Source organism: Acanthochromis polyacanthus, chromosome 3 (assembly GCF_021347895.1).
Source record: "Acanthochromis polyacanthus isolate Apoly-LR-REF ecotype Palm Island chromosome 3, KAUST_Apoly_ChrSc, whole genome shotgun sequence".
NCBI lineage: Eukaryota > Metazoa > Chordata > Actinopteri > Pomacentridae > Acanthochromis > Acanthochromis polyacanthus.
Genome location: NC_067115.1, coordinates 44,920,315 through 44,938,959, shown reverse-complemented (window position 1 = coordinate 44,938,959; position 18,645 = coordinate 44,920,315). Strand labels below are relative to the sequence as shown.

General features: G+C 40.8%; 1 protein-coding gene across 2 annotated transcripts in view; it reads left to right on the top strand.

The window, feature by feature from the left end:
* The window catches only part of LOC110961295 (atlastin-2-like), a 36,155-nt gene extending 19,814 nt beyond the window's left edge, over positions 1–16,341 (top strand). Inside the window, exons 4-14 of one of the 2 annotated variants that reach the window (XM_022208852.2) lie at positions 1,602–1,706; positions 1,824–1,874; positions 3,011–3,067; positions 3,371–3,463; positions 3,651–3,789; positions 4,512–4,639; positions 7,437–7,493; positions 8,641–8,712; positions 8,793–9,224; positions 9,332–9,346; positions 12,946–16,341. In XM_022208852.2, coding sequence (XP_022064544.2) covers positions 1,602–1,706; positions 1,824–1,874; positions 3,011–3,067; positions 3,371–3,463; positions 3,651–3,789; positions 4,512–4,639; positions 7,437–7,493; positions 8,641–8,712; positions 8,793–9,224; positions 9,332–9,346; positions 12,946–13,056 — 1,260 coding nt within the window. In that variant the 3' untranslated portion in view covers positions 13,057–16,341. The remainder of the gene's footprint in view (positions 1–1,601; positions 1,707–1,823; positions 1,875–3,010; positions 3,068–3,370; positions 3,464–3,650; positions 3,790–4,511; positions 4,640–7,436; positions 7,494–8,640; positions 8,713–8,792; positions 9,225–9,331; positions 9,347–12,945) is intronic. The other variant, XM_022208853.2, reaches the window with a different exon arrangement.
* Positions 16,342–18,645: the final 2,304 nt, after the last annotated feature.

Here is an 18,645-nt window from a genome sequence, read left to right as displayed (position 1 = left end):
ACTAGAGCTCTTTGGTCCTATGGATCAGAGAAATGTCTGGGAGGAAGAACAAGGCCTATGAGGAGAAGAACACCCTGCCTGCTGTGAAGCATGGTGGTGGATCTGGGATGCTGTGGGGGTGTTCTGCTTCTAATGGAACCAGGAATCTCCAACGTATTGAAGGCTCCATGGATTCAGGAAGTACCAGGATATTCTGGACAAGAACGTCCCTCAGTCCATGAAGAAGTTGAAGCTTGGGCTTAATTGGACGTTCCAGGAAGACAACGACCGCAAACACGCATCAGAACCAACAAAGGCTGGTTAGAGAAGAAAGCCTGGAAGGTTCTAGAGTGGACATCACAGAATCCAGACTTAAACCCAATGGAGAAACTGTGGTGGATCTGAAGAAAGCTGCTGCAGTATGTAGACCTGAGAAAATTGCTGAGATGGAGACCATGGACCACGAGGAATGGACTAAAATTCCCTCGGAGCTGCAAGAAGCTTGTTGGAGACAATACTTCCCGTCTACAGCAGGTCATTGGAGCTAAATGCTGCTGAAGATACAGCCTGATAGGACCTGAAGATACGGCCTGATAGGACCTGAAGATACGGCCTGATAGGACCTGAAGATATGGCCTGATGGGACCTGAAGATATGGCCTGATAGGACCTGAAGATATAGCTTGATAGGACCTGAAGATATAGCTTGATAGGACCTGAAGATATAGCTTGATAGGACCTGAAGATATAGCTTGATAGGACCTGAAGATATAGCTTGATAGGACCTGAAGATATAGCTTGATAGGACCTGAAGATACGGTCTGATAGGACCTGAAGATACAAACTCGTAGGACCTGAAGATACGGCCTCATATTACCTGATGATACGGCCTGATAGGACCTGAAGATACAGCCTCATAGGACCTGAAGATACAAACTCGTAGGACCTGAAGATACAAACTCGTAGGACCTGAACATACAAACTCGTAGGACCTGAACATACAAACTCGTAGGACCTGATGACACGGCCTCGTAGGACCTGAAGATACAAACTTGTGGGACCTGAAGATACGGCCTCATATTACCTGATGATACGGCCTGATAGAACCTGAAGATACAGCCTCATAGGACCTGAAGACACAGCCACATAGGACCTGAAGATACAAACTCGTAGGACCTGAAGATACAAACTCGTAGGACCTGAAGATACAAACTCGTAGGACCTGAAGATACAAACTCGTAGGACCTGAAGATACAAACTCGTAGGACCTGAACATACAAACTCGTAGGACCTGAACATACAAACTCGTAGGACCTGATGACACGGCCTCATAGGACCTGAAGATACAAACTCGTGGGACCTGAAGATACGGCCTCATGGGACCTGAAGATACAGCGTCATACCACAAGTTTAAACAGTGGTATTTTGGCAGTTTTTTGTTTAAGACAACAGGCCTTTCAAATCTGCTGCTGGGTTTTAGGGGTCAGTGTATTAAATCATGTTTCAGTTCTTTTTATAGGCTGTGTAGCATGCGTTCAGCGTAATCCCACCTAATTACACAGAATAACCTAGTTTTAGTAAGAGCTTTTGGACAAAAATTAATGTTTGTTGTTTTTTTCTTAGGTTGCAGTTCTTCTAATCGACACACAGGGGGCGTTTGACAGCCAGTCCACCATCAAAGACTGTGCCACGCTGTTTGCCCTGAGCACCATGACCAGCTCTGTCCAGGTCAGCTAATTCTTGAATTGTTATTAATGAGGACGTATTTAAAAGTCAGTAACTCATTATTATTTGAATGGTAGGTGATTTACGGGTAGAGTGTGTGGTTTGTTGTGTGTGTTTCAGGTGTACAATCTGTCCCAGAACGTCCAGGAAGATGATCTCCAGCACCTCCAGGTTGGTATCACCCATGTTTCTCTCGTTTATGTATATTTCTGTTTGTATGTTCCACATTTCTTTATTGTTAACAGGTTTATTAAGACAAAATCTAATACCGGCATAGTCTTTGTGGTTATTAGGTGTCGAATGGTTAGTTTCATTTTGTAAATGTATAAAAACTGAACTACATTTGTCGAGTTTTGGTCACTTTGTTAAATTATTTATGTTCTTGATAATCAGAACCTTTGACTCCTGACTGCTTTTAATTTCTGACCTGGTGGGACAGTTTCATGTTGAGTTTTAATCAGATGGGTTACACCAGCGTTTGTTGAACATTATCTGTTGAAGATGTGAGTGAAGAGCTCCATATCTGGAATGTGCGGTGTTCAGGTTGGGATTAAACGCTGAGCTAAACCCAGCATGCAGCCATATGAGGCAGAAAGCAGTTTGGACTGAAAGCCTGACAGAAGTCTCTAAAAGTAGAATTTCATTTCCATCTTTGGTCCCGACTTGTCATTACCTGTTCTCAAACCGTGAAGGGGAGAGGCGGGATCCCTACTGATTTAACAGGAAGTTGTTTTATTCCGAGAGTGCGATAATGCCCACACATTTCTGCACATCAGAGTCGGTTGAGTAAAACCTAAAAGATTTTGGGATACTTAATGTAAAACAGGACAAAGTAACCGCTCAAACGTGGCAATAAAGACGCTTTTTTCTCCTATAGTGCAGCAGCTTCTAGACCAGAGGTGTCAAACTCATCTTACTTCAGGTTCCACATTTAGCTCAATTTGATCTGAAGAACAACAAAAACAAGAGAAAATATTACGAAAATGAGACACAATCGACAAAAACAACACAAGAAATGACAAAATCGAGAGACAAAACGACAAAAACATGAGACAAATGTCAAAAGTCAGAAAAAAGAATTTAAAAAAGGACAAAATATTACAAAAGTGAGACGAAAAATGAGACAAACAAAACAGGTCTAGACAGAACATCGAGCTGCTAATGGAAAAGCTTCCACAGGCCGGATAAGACTGTCTCACTAGGCTAACGATCAGATATGGACATACTGGTTCCTGTGTTGTTGGAGCTTCCAGAACTGTGTTGCAGCGTTTGATTACATTTTAAGCAGCGATTGTTTCCTCTCTCAGCTCTTCACTGAGTACGGACGCCTTGCCATGGAGGAAGTCTATGAGAAACCCTTCCAGGTCTGCTGTGTCATGTTTTCAACATTTTACCATAGATTTTTGAGATAACCTTCTGCATATGATTTGAAGTTTGAAGAACCTGAAAAGTCAGAATAAGGGCTAGGGTTACGCCATGTCCTTCTTGTGGGGTCATTCTATGTTAATTATTTAAAAGTTAGTGTAATTTTCTGTATTACAAACCAATCTGAAGCTGTTCAAAGTGGATGTTTTGCCTCCATGTCTGATCCTGGTGCAGCAACACTTTTTGTCAGAATTGTCAAAGTTGATTGTGGATCAGTAATGTGAATTTGTCCTTATTTTTAGACTCTGATGTTTCTGATCAGAGACTGGAGTTACCCCTATGAACATTCATACGGTCTGGAGGGGGGGCAGAGCTTCTTGGAAAAACGACTACAAGTGAGTTTCATCTGTCAAAGAAAGAAAATCCATCTCCCAAAAACTATTGACTATTCTGTTTAATGAAGTGTGTATTGCTTCATTGGCTGGACCTTTATGAGTTACACATCATGTATGTTGCCTATATGCTAACTTGTGCACCAGGTCTGACATGAACTAGTCTTAATTCATTCACGTCTGCATTCAGGTAAAGCAGAACCAGCATGAGGAGCTGCAGAACGTCAGGAAACACATTCACTCCTGCTTCTCCAACATCAGCTGCTTTCTGCTGCCGCACCCCGGTCTCAAGGTGGCCACAAACCCTCACTTTGACGGCCGGCTCAGAGGTACCACAGTAACGCTCATCTATTCAGCAGCGCTTCAATCATTAAAACAGCAACTCGTCACTGAAGCATTTTCACTTTACAACAGGCACAAATCTTTTAGCTTCATGGTTAAGGTCATTGTTTTTCAAGCCTTTTTTGCTGTTGATTCCTGTCATTTGTTGTGAAACATTACAAACCTTAAAGCTCGTAGAAACTACCCTCTCTGCTGCAACTTCTTGCTCGGTTGAAATACAGTCCTACAGGGAAACTAACCCTTCTGTCAGATCAGAAGTGAGCTGTAAATTTAGTTGGCTAAGTTCTAATAATCATTTTAGAGACTATATGTGATTATTCTGCCATTTAAGGCCTTGTTGTCCATACCAAGACATTTGAAAAGCAACAATGGGGCTGCTGGTTCTGTTATTGTTTTTGCCAATCGGAATAAATTTAAAACAGGCTGATCGTCTTAGTTTCAAACCCCAGAAAGTATTATTTGACTTGTGGTTTAGTTTTATGTGTTTTTGCTGTTGTCAGGTCTTTTTAGTCTGCCTCTTCCCAGTGTTTATCTGACATGCCTTTCCATCTTTGGTCACTTCATTTAATTATTTCTGTTTTCTACACAAACCATCCAATAGCAAAGCGTCAGACTACTTTCTCTTTCACTCGTGAACCCGGCGGAGCAGCTTTTTCACACCAGCATTTGAAACGGAGGAGTTTTATGAAGTGTGTTTGGTGTGTGTCAGATATCGATGAGGAGTTTAAGACGGAGCTGGTGAACCTCGTCCCGACACTGCTCTCTCCAGAAAACCTGGTGGAAAAAGAGATCGGAGGAGTGAAGATCACCTGCAGAGACCTGCTGCACTACTTCAAAGTGAGTTCACATTTTTAATGCACTTGGTCAGTGAGAATTATACCTTTTGACATGTAACAACTTGGCAATATTCATTCAAACTAAAATGCGAGCAAAAGAATCATTTAAATATGAAACCTGCAAGCAGCGTTGGTCGGGTCCTTGCATCATTGCAGCTCGGATATTCCACGCATCTCCACCAGGTGGCGCTACAAATGAGAGTGTATATTGGCCTATGGGTGTGATTTTGGCTGGACTCTGATCACACATGTAAAGTTTGAAGCAGATTGCAGCATGTACAGGCTAGTTAGACAGCACTTCCTGTTTGGTGACGAGACATCCAAAATGGCCGCATTCTGCTGGTTGCCATTTCCACGCCCTCAGAATTTCGCGGAGCGTTTTGCTAACTTTGAATCACCTATGTCTGGTGTACATCCTATGCTCTTTGTGGTTAGCCTGTTTGAGTTTATAGCTTTTAGAAAATGACACAAAACTGTCCAAAATATGAATTTTAATTAAAAATGGCCAACTTCCTTTTGGGTTATGGGTATTGGTGCTAGAGGCTTTTTTGTGCGCCCTGTAGAGTTACATATGCATACTGAATTTAGTAGCTGTAGGTGAAATGTGGTTCGGGGGATGAATTTTCTCCAAGGGGGCGCTGTTGAGGAAAAGTACATATTGAACACATTTTTCTCAGTAAATATATTTCTGATGGGCCTATTGACGGTCAGTCACAACCCAAGTAATCCACACATCCAAAGAAATCAAAACTCAGATGTCCATAAATTAGGTTATGTGTGATAAGTGGAATTAAACAGGGAAAAGTATTGAATGCACTGAAATTTATTTAACACTTAGAAAAGCCTTTGTTGGTAATGAAAGCTTCAAAAAACTAGTCGCATGCATTGCTCAGGTGTCATTTTTACCCATTCTTCCCCACAAATCTTGAGAGTTGAATTCTGATCTTCAGTTCTTTCCTTAGGTTTTCAATTGGTTTCAAGTTGGGTGATTGACTGGACCATTTAGCAGCCTTATTTTTTGGAGAGATTGCTTGTCTGTGTCTTTAGGGTCATCGTCTTGCTGAAATATCCACCCTGGTTTTATCTTCAGCATCCTGGTAGACAGCAGGAGACTCTTAGCAAGAATGTCTCGGTACATTTCTCCATTCATCCTTTTAATTATGGAGCTTTTCCACCAGCACCTACTCGGCTCGACTCCATTTAGGTGGTTTTCCATTACATTGAGTACAATCTCATCATGAGTGGAGTCGTCATAGCACGGCGGCCCAGAAGTCCTTTAATGTCGTTTGTGTGCGACAAACACAACACAACAATGGAAGACATGGAGACGATGGTACACCTGCTGCTCCGTCTGTGGCTTTTTGTCAGATTCAGTGTCAAAGAAGTTCCATGAAGAGCAGTGCGCACCGTCGCGTTTGCCATTTAAAAAAAAAAAAAAAAGATCCTGTGGAGGTGGTGGGAGACGGGAGGATGATGACAAAGCTGTTGTCTACGAAACTGTTACTTATTTAAATCGACAATTCAGAAAACCTTGCTGACATGTTTCGACAGCTTCTGCTGTCTTCCTCAGAGCGTCATCTGACGTTTGGTGACGTGTCCTTTTTATCACGTGGTCGGTTTGACAGATCTGTTAGAATCTGTCAAACCGACCACGCCTACCGCCGTCCGGTGGTCTCCGGAGGATGGTGTCCCAGGTGTGTGAGAGGATGTAGGCCCCCTTGTCCCGGTTCATGGTGTGGCCCGCCCGCTGTTGTCTATCGTGGAGGACACCTCCCACCCCCTGCAGGAAACAGTAAGATCAGTGGGCAGCTCCTTCAGTGACAGACTGCTTCACCCGCGGTGTCTAAAGCAGAGATACCGCAGCTCCTTCCTTCCTGCTGCAGTCACACTTTACAATCAAGCTCCCAGTAGTTTCTGTTCACCCACTTACAAACTGTGCAATAGGAAATGTATTTGTGTGTTTTTTTCTTCTCGAAGAAGGAAATATTTATACATATGCATGGTGTGCTGCTCTTTTTTATTTAAACTGTTCTATTTGCTGCTGTACACTGTAAATTTCCCCGCTGTGGGATCAATAAAGGTTTATCTATCAGTTAGGACTAAACCGACTGAATTGCTTCCTAAATACTGACAGATTTCAGCTGTTTTTGTCATTTCCCATGCCTTTTTGCACCTCCTTTTCTTTGTGTTCTATATGTATTCCCCATGTTACTTAATTTATGGACATATATGTCTTGATTTCTTTGGATGTGTGGATTTCTTGGGTTGTGACCGACATCTAGTGAAAGTTTCATGTCAATAACCCCATCAGAAATATATTTAATGAGAAAAATGTTGATATGTTCAATACTTGATTGCTCTGCTTAAGTGGAGATAATGGGGGAGGCAGTCTTAGGGGTGTTTTTTAGGCCAGGAAGCCCACCTTTTAAGGTCTCCACCAGTTTCCACCAAGCATTCATGGGGCAAGAAGCCCATGAGACCTCTGAGGAAGCTGTCTCTTCAGGAAGGAAACTCTCTCTGTCCGTGATCGACAGTTGGGAGGAGAATTACTTATGAGGAATGTCTTCATATCTGAAAACAACATTTATGTTACACCTCTGAGTTTATAACAACCAAAAACTCAGAAAAAATGGATTTTCACCATGTGGAACTTTGTTTTTCTGGTGGTTAAACTGGTCTCACGTTCAGATCTTTGCTTTTTGTCATGACTTTTCACGTCAGAAGCGCTGCTGTTGTCTTGTGAATTGCTGTTGTGTTGCAGTTTTCCTTCACCTTCAGTTGTCTGTCTGTGTGTTCAGGCCTACATGAAGATCTACCAGGGAGAGGAGCTTCCTCACCCCAAGTCCATGCTTCAGGTCAGTTCAGCTCGCTCTGGATCTCTTTGTTAAACAGCTCCACCTGCTGGCCAGTTCGCATCATAGCCTGACAGTCAGTCAAGAAACAAACATCTGTCGTGAAACACAGCTGAACAAGCAGCGTTTAACAATGAAAATGAATGTTCCACATCTTTGTTGCACTGGGGAAAAATGCCCCTCTCAAAACAAGAAAAAAAACTTATTTCAAGAAAGTTTTGCCTTGAAATAAGTGAAAAAATCTGCCAGTAGAACAAGTGAAAAATGTCTTGGTAAGATTTCTGGAAATAAGATTTGATATTTAGAATATTGAGATGTTAAAATTAGCTCGGAAAACTTATTTTAAGCTCTATTTTACCAGGATTGTCAAGCTTAGGTTTCTTTTAAAAAACTGTTTTTCACTTTCATGTAACCTCCTAATTTAAGATGTATTAATCCTCCTGTTGTCTTTATTGACGGGCACCAAAAAATGTTAAGTTCTTGTCTGAAAAAATCAGCAAAAAAATTCCCCAATTTTCTGAAAATTTGAAAAAATTCAGGAAGAAAATTCCAACAATTCCTTAAAAGTTTCCTTAAAAGCTTGACTTTTTTTTTTAAATCCCCCAGACTTGGCAAGAAAATTCTTGTAAATATTTTTGAAAAATGAGTAAAAATCTTTTAAAAATATTTAAAGTGATTAGATGTATATCAGTAAAACTTTTAATATTTTCTTTAAGAAGATTCACATAAAAATTTTTAACATTTCTTTTTGTCCAACAAAAAATGTTCATAGATTTCCCAAAATGTTGAAAATGTGGACATCAGAAGATTCGCTGTGAAAAAATATTATTTTTTCCACATTTTCAAACTTTACAAGGGGTCAGGTTGACCAGCAGGACCACACGAGAGTTAAACTTGTTTTGAGTTTTCTTGTAAAATTCAACTCAAAACAAGATCATTTCCAGATTGTTTGACTTAATTAGATATTTAAGATGCGTTGTCTTAAAACAAGGCCCTCCATCTGCTGAAATGTCTCTTGTTAAATGATTTTACCTTAAATCAAGTGGGATGAGACATTTAGACTAAAAATAAGACAAACAGACTTTGGTAAGATTTAGTGTTTTTGCAGTGTGAGAATAATCATCCGTCCTCATCTCGTTCTGTTACCTAGGCAACGGCTGAAGCAAACAACCTTGCAGCTGTAGCAGGAGCCAAAGAGGCGTACAACAAGAGCATGGAGCAGGTACGACACGGCTGGACGTCAGAGGTGATGAAGTGAATCTGTTTTACGTCGCGGTAACTCGTCCTGTGTGCTGGTCTCAGGTCTGCGGAGGAGACAAACCGTACATTTCCCCGGCGGAGCTGGAGCATCGCCACGCCGAGCTGCGGCAGGCGTCGGTGCGACACTTCCGCTCCGTCAAGAAGATGGGAGGCGAGGATTTCTGCCGGCGCTACCAGGAGCAGCTGGAGGCGGAGCTGGACGAGGCCTACGTCAACTTCAGCAAGCACAACGACGGCAAGAACATCTTCTACGCCGCGAGGACGCCCGCCACGCTCTTCGCCGTCATGTTCGTCATGTACGTGGTGTCGCTGGTCACCGGCTTCGTGGGCATCAGTTCCGTGGCCACGCTGTGTAACCTGGTGATGGGGGCGGCGCTGACGGCGCTCTGCGTCTGGGCTTACGTCAAATACTCCGGGGAGTTCCGTGAGGTGGGAGGCTTCATAGACCAGGTGGCCGAGACCCTCTGGGAACAGGTGAGCAGATGAGACTCTCCGGTTGTTTGTAGTTTCATCTTTCACGTTCCTCTTGTTCTCCTTTTCTTCTAAACCTTCCCTCTTACTGTGTCCCTTAATGCTTCCAGAGGACCCCACGAAAGGTGAGCGCCTTGCAGGACTGATGGCGTCATTTATGAACATTTCATTATGTTGACTGAAAGAAGTTTGCCTGGTTTGTTTCTTCACAGCACATGGTTTAAAGCAGCAAGTCATTTTAGTTCAGGTTCCACATTCAGACCAGTAGAACCACAGCGTAGTACCAGATAAATAACCACAACTCCTAATGGTTCCTTTGTTCTAGTGCAAAAAAGTCCATTCTGAAAATGTTCACAGTTAAGGAATTATCTGTTCACAGAACACTGTAAACAACCTGAAAAATAAGTTCAGTTTCGTCAACATTCATCCTCAGTTTATCATTTCCTCATCACAACTTCCAGATCAGAGTGTCTACAAAGGACTCAAACTTTATTTATTTGTATAGCACTTTTCATGTACACACGTGGACAAAATTGTTGGTACCCCTCAGTTAAAGAAGGAAAAACCCACAATTCTCACTGAAATCACTTGAAACTCACAAAAGTAACAATAAATAAAAAATTATTGAAAATTAAATAATCAAAAACAGCCATTACTTTTGAATTGTTGATTAACATAATTATTAAAAAAAAACAAACTAATGAAACAGGCCTGGACAAAAATGATGGTACCTCTATAAAAGATTGAAAACTATTTGACCAGAGTGACATGATTAACTCAGGTGTGTCATTTAATTGACATCACAGGTGTTTCCAAACTCATAATCAGTCAGTCTGCCTATTTAAAGGGAGACAAGTAGTCACCCTGCTGTTTGGTGAAAAGGTGTGTACCACACTGAACATGGACAACAGAAAGCGAAGGAGAGAATTGTCCCAGGACATCCGAAAAAAAATGATAGACAAACATCTTAAAGGTAAAGGCTATAAGACCATCTCTAAACAGCTTGAAGTTCCTGTGACAACAGTGGCTCATATTATTCAGAAGTTCAAGACCCATGGGACAGTAGCCAACCTCCCTGGACGTGGCCGCAAGAGGAAAATTGATGACAAATTGAAGAGACGGATCGTTGGAATTGTATCCAAAGAGCCCAGAGCAACCTCCAAAGAAATTAAAGGTGAACTCCAAGGCCAAGGTACATCAGTGTCAGATCGCACCATTCGTCGTTGTTTGAGCCAAAGTGGACTTCATGGGAGACGACCAAGGAGGACACCACTGCTGAAAAAAACTCATAAAAAAGCCAGACTGGAATTTGCAAAAATGCATGTTGACAAGCCACAAAGCTTCTGGGAGAATGTCCTTTGGACAGATGAGACCAAACTGGAGCTTTTTGGTAAGGCACATCAACTCTATGTTCATAGACTCAAAAACCAAGCATACGAAGAAAAGAACACTGTCCCTACGGTGAAACATGGAGGAGGCTCAGTAATGTTTTGGGGCTGCTTTGCTGCATCTGGCACAGGGTGTCTTGAAAGTGTGCAAGGTACGATGAAATCTGAAGACTATCAAGGCATTCTGGAGAGAAATGTGCTGCCTAGTGTCAGAAAGCTTGGTCTCAGTCGCAGGTCATGGGTCTTCCAACAGGACAACGATCCAAAACACACAGCCAAAAACACCCAAGAATGGCTGAGAGAAAAGCGTTGGACTATTCTAAAGTGGCCTTCTATGAGCCCAGATCTGAATCCCATTGAACATATGTGGAAGGAGCTGAAACATGCCATTTGGAGAAGACACCCATCAAACCTGAGACAACTGGAGCTGTTTGCTCATGAGGAGTGGGCCAAAATACCTGTTGACAGCTGCAGAACGCTCATTGACAAATACAGAAATCGTTTAATTGCAGTGATTGCCTCAAAAGGTTGTGCAACAAAATATTAAGTTATGGGTACCATCATTTTTGTCCAGCCCTATTTCATTAGTTTGTTTTTTTAAATAATTATGTTAATCAACAATTCAAAAGTGATGGCTGATTTTGATTATTTAATTTTCAATAAATTTTTATTTATTGTTACTTTTGTGAGTTTCAAGTGATTTCAGTGAGAATTGTGGGTTTTTCCTTCTTTAACTGAGGGGTACCAACAATTTTGTCCACGTGTGTAAGAACAACACAAAGTGCTAAGAAACACAACATTTAGTCCCAGCTATCTGGAAATGAACTATATAATGCTTTACTTGATGATCAAAACAACAAAATGAGACAAAAATCAACAAAAGCAACACAAAATATTACAAAAATGAGACAAACGATACAAAACAAAACAGACAAAAAATGAGCCCAAAAAAGTTAGGTGACAAAAAATGGACCAACAACAAAAAATGACAAAAGTGAGAAACAGAAGGACAAAAAATGAGACATGAGACAAAAATTAGACCAAAAAAATGTCAGTGACAAAAAGATGCAGACAAGACAAAAAATGACAAAAGCCATACACAAAACAATGAATACAGCAAAACGACAAAAAGAAGACAAAATATGAAACAAATGAGAAAAAATGACGAAAAATGAGGCAAATGACACAAAATAAAACGACAAAAAACTTGACCAAAAAATTACAACAAAAACACCAGAAAGGCAACAAAACTTTAGAAAAATGAGACACAAAACAACAAAAGAACAAAAGAACAATCCAGTATTTTACTTTCTGATCCAAACAACTTGTCATGATCTAGAAATGATTTTAAATTTATAGTTTTACTAATTTACAATCTGCAGTTAATGTCTTCTCTGTAATTTTTACACTTTGAGGACCGGATTGGACCCTCTGGAGGACCACTTTTGGACCACGGGCCTCATGGTGGACACCCCTGTTTTAAAGCCTCTATTCCACTAAATGAAAAAGAAGAATTTTGGAGCATGACTTGTATATAGAAATGGAAACAGACATGAATTAACTGGGAATGAAAACCCATCAGCATCATTTAAGGACTCGTTATGCTTTAAAATTCACCATAATTTCCCTGTTCATCAGAGTAAAAAACTGTAAAAACAGAAGGATTTGTTGGTTTTCCAAAGTTCCATGACATGCTATCCAGTCAGATAAATTAAACACATCTAAGCTCACAATTGTGGTATTTCCTTAAAATTCCTTTTATTTTAAATGTCTCATTTAAGAGGAGCAATTTTTCACTGTCGTGGGATTTTGCTCTATGTCTGTGTTTTATACATTAATTATTGTGACGAGCAGCGTGGAAGGAAGACGCTGGACAAAGGATATCTGCCTTTTATACACTCTGCAACTGGTAGATGCTTTTATTTTGACACACAGAGAGCAGCAGGAAGTCATGAAACACACTTCATGCTTACGGTCCTGACAACGTACCACTGAACCAAACTAGCTAGGCTGACTAAACCACAAACACTGGAGCTCTACCATAAACCACAATGATGACATTTAAACCCCCCAAACTCCCATGGTGCATTGCAGCACGACAGTTCATCACAGCTACTGGCTCTGCCATCGCTACATTATTTTAATTATTTTTACGGAAAAATACGCCTGAAACAATTGAAAACAATATAAAAAATAACAATTAAGCGTTTATATTTATAAAGCCTCAAAACATGTATAAATAATAAAATGAATATGGTGCTACTTCACAGAGCTGGAACATAACCCCTGTATGTATATTTTCTCATCTTTGCTGATCTCCTCTTCCTCCTCCTCAGGTTTTCTCCAAACTCTTCGAGGTGGCCCGGAGTCGAGTCCCTTTGGGAAGCCTCATCCCGGTACCACGGCCCCGACTCGCCTCCAACAACAACGTGAAGAAGAAAAACTAGCGGCACTCCCGTCACATTTCCTCCCCCTCACCTCCACCTTCTTTTCCAACAACAGTTTATGACGCATACATGAGTTTTTTCCGACTGTAGACGACGGTTCCTCGCCATGCCGGCTCTAGGTTTAAGGACTCGCTGTAGATCTGGATGAAGCAGTTATTTTAATAAGTGTCACTGGGTGGGGTTTTGGTATTTATTGGTGGGCGGGGCCATTGTTCACAACGTGTCATCCAGGTGTTTGTTTTCACTGGTCGGATGAGAACTCCACGCTAATGATTCCCGTTTATGTGAATGTATGAAGAGCATGACCACAGACCCTTCTCACCCTCCTCATGGTTCCCCTTCCTCTCCTTCTTCCTCTCGTCTTCATCAGGCTTGTTTCTGTCGCTGGGCGGCATCGTGAGGAGGAGGCGCAACCAAAGTTTACAGCTTTACACGTAGAGGCTCAAACAGCGTCAGGAAGGCTTTTTAGGACGCCACCGAAAGTTTGCAGTTCTTTCTGCTTACCCAGAGTCAGAAAAAGTGGATAAAAACTACTTAAATGTCCTTTTAATTGACCTGGAATCTGTCACAGATAGACTAACAGTCAACCACTGAGCTCCTCATGGAGCTTTGGACGGTTTCTTAGGACTTGGTCAGGAAAAGGACTTGGGTTAGTTGTCAGAACAGGACTTAGTTAATGTGGGAAACATTCAGAACTCTGGTAGGTGTTCCACTGATCTTGTGAGAATCAAACTTTACTGGAAAAAGGCTTCATAGCAAAGATCAGAGATCCCCAAGAGTCACTGTGTTACCTTCCAGTCTGCTTTAGTTCTATCTGATACAAACAGGTAAGATGCTTTTCCACCAGCGCAGACTCGACTCGGTTTAGGTGCTTTTCCATTCCACTGAGTTCCACCTCATGGTGGGTGGAGTCGTCATAGCACGGCGGCCCAGAAGTCCTTTAACATCGTTTGTGTGCGACACAAACGCAACACAACAATGGAGGACATGGAGGACATGGTACACCTGCTGCTCCGTCTGTGGCTTTCTGTCAGATTCAGGTGAAAGAAGATCAGTTCGCACCGTCACTGTTGCCAGTTTTTTTTTTTAAATGTCGGGTTTGGTTTTGGTGAAGGAGTCGCTCTGGTGTGTCATCACTCCCTGTCCAATCAGAGGCCTGCACTCTGTAGACGTCACATTATCGGCTCCAATCAGCTCTCTGGGAACCCCGGCCCAGTAGGAACTAAAACAGTAGCTGGTACCAGGAACTACGTCCTGATGGAAAACCTCACAAACCCTGTAGAGTCCAGTAGCTGCTGGTGGAAAAGCTCCATTAGTGAGTTGGTCCATTGCAGATACTACAGATTCTGAAGCTCATGGTTTCACATCAGGGCTGCAGCAAGTGATTATTTTCACTCTGTGGTGTTTATTTTTATTAATCTTTCCTGCAAAATGTCAAAAAAAATTGTAAGAAAACCTAGTAGTCTCCTGGCTAAAGGCACAGACCAAACTGATGCGTTTTTAGCACCAAATCATCTGATTTAAGAAGGTCAAAAGAGACTCTGCTTGGTCATTTTATGACAGAAATGATCCATTTATTATCAGAATCATGTGATCACTACAAGCCTCTATGAGTTCATGTGACTCTGGGAAAGTAGAAGAAGCTGAGCGTCCCTAAAGCCAGCTGACGGATGAAGAACGTCTGCTGTTGGTCGTTCTTTTAGAGCACTTTGATTGTTTTCTTGTTTTGAAATGATCATGATTCACTCTGAACACCAGATGTTCAGACGCACTCAGAAATCATGGTTTTCATACAGAGCTGTGATCAGAAGTCCTGATGAGCTAAAGTTTATCTCCAGCTCTGTTCTCGACTGACTGCTGATGTTTAGCAGAATGGTCGTGAAGTCTTACGGTTATTCGAAGCATTTCTGTAGACGTTGGTCCTCCTGAACCAACTTCCATTGTTTTTTTGAGAGCAAAGCTTTTTAACCCTCGTGTCGTCGAAAATTGACCCGTTTTAAAGTCTGAAAATGTGGAAAAAATAACTTCTGATGTCCACATTTTCAACACTTTTGGGAAATTTTTCAACGATTTTTGGTGGAAAAAAGAAACATGGAAGAAAAATGTTTCTTTAACCCTCCTGTTGTCCTCATTTACAGGCACCAAAAAGTATAGTTTCCTTGTCTGAAAAGAAATCCAAAAACACAGCAAAAAAATTCCCAAAATTTCTAAAAATTTGCAAAACCTTCAGGAAGAAAACTCCAATAATTCCTTAAATGTTTCCCTTATAAGTTTTATTTTGAAAAATCAACCAAATTTGGCAAGAAAACTCTTGTAAATATTCTCAAAAAATTAGTAAAAATCTTCCAAAAATCCTAAAAAATATCTAAAGTGATTCCATATATATTTATCAGTAAAACTTCTAATATTTTCTTTAAAAACATTCCCCCAAAAAATCAACCAAAATCCAGCAAAATTCAATTTTTGAGAATATATAAGAATTTTCTTGCCAAATTTGGAGGATTTTTTTTTTAAATAAAACTTTTAAGGAATTATTGTATTTTTCATCCTGAAGGTTTTGCAAATTCTCAGAAATTTGGGGAATTTTTTTTTGCAGAATTTTTGGATTTTTGTTTGGACACGGAAACCTTTTTTGGTGCCGGAAATAAGGACAACAGGAGGGTTAACTTTCCTCCTCCGGTTCAGTTGATCGTTTTAATTCCGTCTTTTAACTCCAGTTTCATTCCCTCTCTGTCGTTCCTCCCGTTTTTAAAGCACTACAAGCCGTTTAGTCGAACACTAAGAACACGTTTTCGGGGTCGGTGTTTCCGTTGTCGAATCGGACGACAGATGAGTTCATTCCAAACCTGAATCCGATCGAACAGCGTTTTCCTGAATCGTTTTAATCATCATTCCATCCACAGCATCACCAACGTGTGCTTTTCTGTTTTGTACAGTTCCGTTTTTTTACATCCACACATAGGGCATGTGTATGAAATCTATACATATATAAATATAAATTTTCTAGACCTTTTTGTAGCTGGAGGACAACAGTTTGGGCGGTAGACCAGATTCAGCTCACTGGATGTAAAGGAATGCTTTCGTGATTTGTGGATATGTCGAATAAATTCCTTTTTTATATATATATTTGTAAATTTAATCTTACATGAGCACTGCGATTCCACCCCCCTGCTGGCAAAGAATGTTTATAATCTGGATTTTTTTTGTCTTCTGTTGCATTTTAAACTTATTTTCGTTAATTTATTTTTCAATACAATATTAAACCAAACTCCTACAACACACAAAGATGGCTGTCGTCATTTTCTTCAGGGTTTTGGGGTGGAGGGGTTGTTTGCACGGAGTCTACACTGGGTTAGCGTCAGAAACAAGTGAGTGACGCCTATTTTGTGTCTTGCTTTTGTTGTTTTGTGTCTTGTTTTTGTCGTTGTGCGTCTCATTTCTATCGTTTTGAGTCTCATTTCTGTTGTTTTGTGTCTTGCTTTTGTTGTTTTGTCTCGTTTTTGTCATTTACAGGGATGAGAATTTTCCGCGGATCCGCGGAATTCCACGGATTTTATCATTGCCAGGGTCATTCTTGTGAATCGTCTAAATTCGAGGAGAAAATTTTTTTGGGGGGTGAGGTATGTTTATGGTCGGCGAGTCGTAATATCGAACGGCTGCTAATATCCACCGCGCTGAATGCTAGCCGCCACTCAGTGAGAGCAGTCATGTACAGTACTGTAATCGAATCACCGTGAAGTGTAGAGTGCAGGGATGAGAATTTTCCGCCGATTTAATTTCAAGTTTGACCACTTTATTGTCGCTGATACTCCTGCGAGATGGTAACGACGTTAACGATAGCCCCCCCCCCCCCCCCCCCCCCCCGGTCAACAACTTTCCGCTGGAATCAGAACTTGCTGATCCCATCCCTGCATTTAGTGTCTTGTTTTTGTCGTTTGAGTGTTGTTCTTTTTGTCTTGCTTTTGTTTTGTGTCTCGTTTTTGTCGTTTTGTGTGTTCTTTTTGCGTCTTGTTTTTGTTGTTTTGTTTCTGTCGTTTTGTATCTCACGTCTGTCATTTTGAGTTTCGTTTCTGTAGTTTGTCTTGTTTTTGTCGTTTTGTGTGTTCTTTTTGCGTCTTGTTTTTGTTGTTTTGTTTCTGTCGTTTTGTATCTCACGTTTGTCATTTTGAGTTTCGTTTCTGTAGTTTGTCTTGTTTTTGTCGTTTTGCATCTTGTTTTGGTCGTTTTGTGTCATTTTTGTAGATTTGTGTCTTGTTTTTGTCATTTTGTTTTTGTTTTGTGTCTTATTCCCTTGCTGCCTGATACATCCGACCCACTACCAGGAGCCATGATGAAGACATAACCAGTGGTCATGATGTTATCTCTGATGGGATTACGGAGTCATAATCGACTTAAAGTTGCAATAATAAAGGAAAGGGAATGTTAGGATGGCAGCAGGATGAAACCCAACAGACTGCAATGGAGCAAATATACCACAAGATGGCAGCAAAACTACAGGAAAGAAGTCATCTACTGAACAGGATGAGGATTGTTGAGTTGCAGAGGCAGAGAACAGTAACCCAGGAAGTGAAGTGTTCTTACTGGACCACAGAAGGATCTCTGAAGGAGGACAGGAAACCGTTGGGGCTGAGCTAGCATTCCTCATTGACCTGGACATGGTGACTGAGGGTCAACAGACATCTTGTTGGAAGGTCAAACAACAACTAAAACCAGCCAAACAAACAGAGAGGCACAAAAATGTAGATGAAGTAGTAAAATGAACCCCAAAGACGAAGACAGACGGTTCCAGAGGTCTCCTGGTCCCTCCATGGCTGAAGGTCCAGCTTCTAGAACAGTCTGAAAGGTTGGAACGCCTTCATTCATTCCAAAACAGGAGTTACCGGATGCTCTACAAGACTTTCATTCATTAGGAAAAGGGCATCAACACAGTTTTAAAAGCTTTTTGCTTCTTTTTTAGCTTGGTTTTATTACTTTGTACAGACGTGTTCTTATTTCTATAAGATAAATGTCCTAATGCTGCAGCCTGATGGTCACGTTGCTGATGAATGTCTTGGTTGTTGGGTTAGGAGATGTGATGGAACGTAACACCAACCCACAGCCCAGAAACACAGTCATTCTGGACTAATTGTAATTACGGATCATTGTCAAGTCATTCTGGACTGGCCAATATAGAGCTGTAGGACTTTTTGTATCATAGTTGACATTTAGTGATATGCAGTCATTTTTATTAATAAGTGATTGTTGAGTCATTTTCTGTAATTATAGATCATTTTCTGGTCATTTTGGACAATTTTCTTGTCAATTTCAACCAGTTTAATGTCAGCTTGAATCTTTTCTCATCGTTCTGGATCATTTTTGTGTCTGGGATAATTTTCGAGTTATTTAGGACAAATTTCATGTCATTCTGGACCAATTTTGCGTAATTTTGGATCATTTTCAAGTCATTTTGGACAATTTTCTTGTCTTTTACAACAAGTTTTATGTCAGTTTGGATTGTTTCTTGTCAATTGGATAATTTTCAAGTCATTCTGGACAATTTTGCGTTATGGATCATTTGCAAATGATTTTGGATAAGTTTTGAGTCACTTT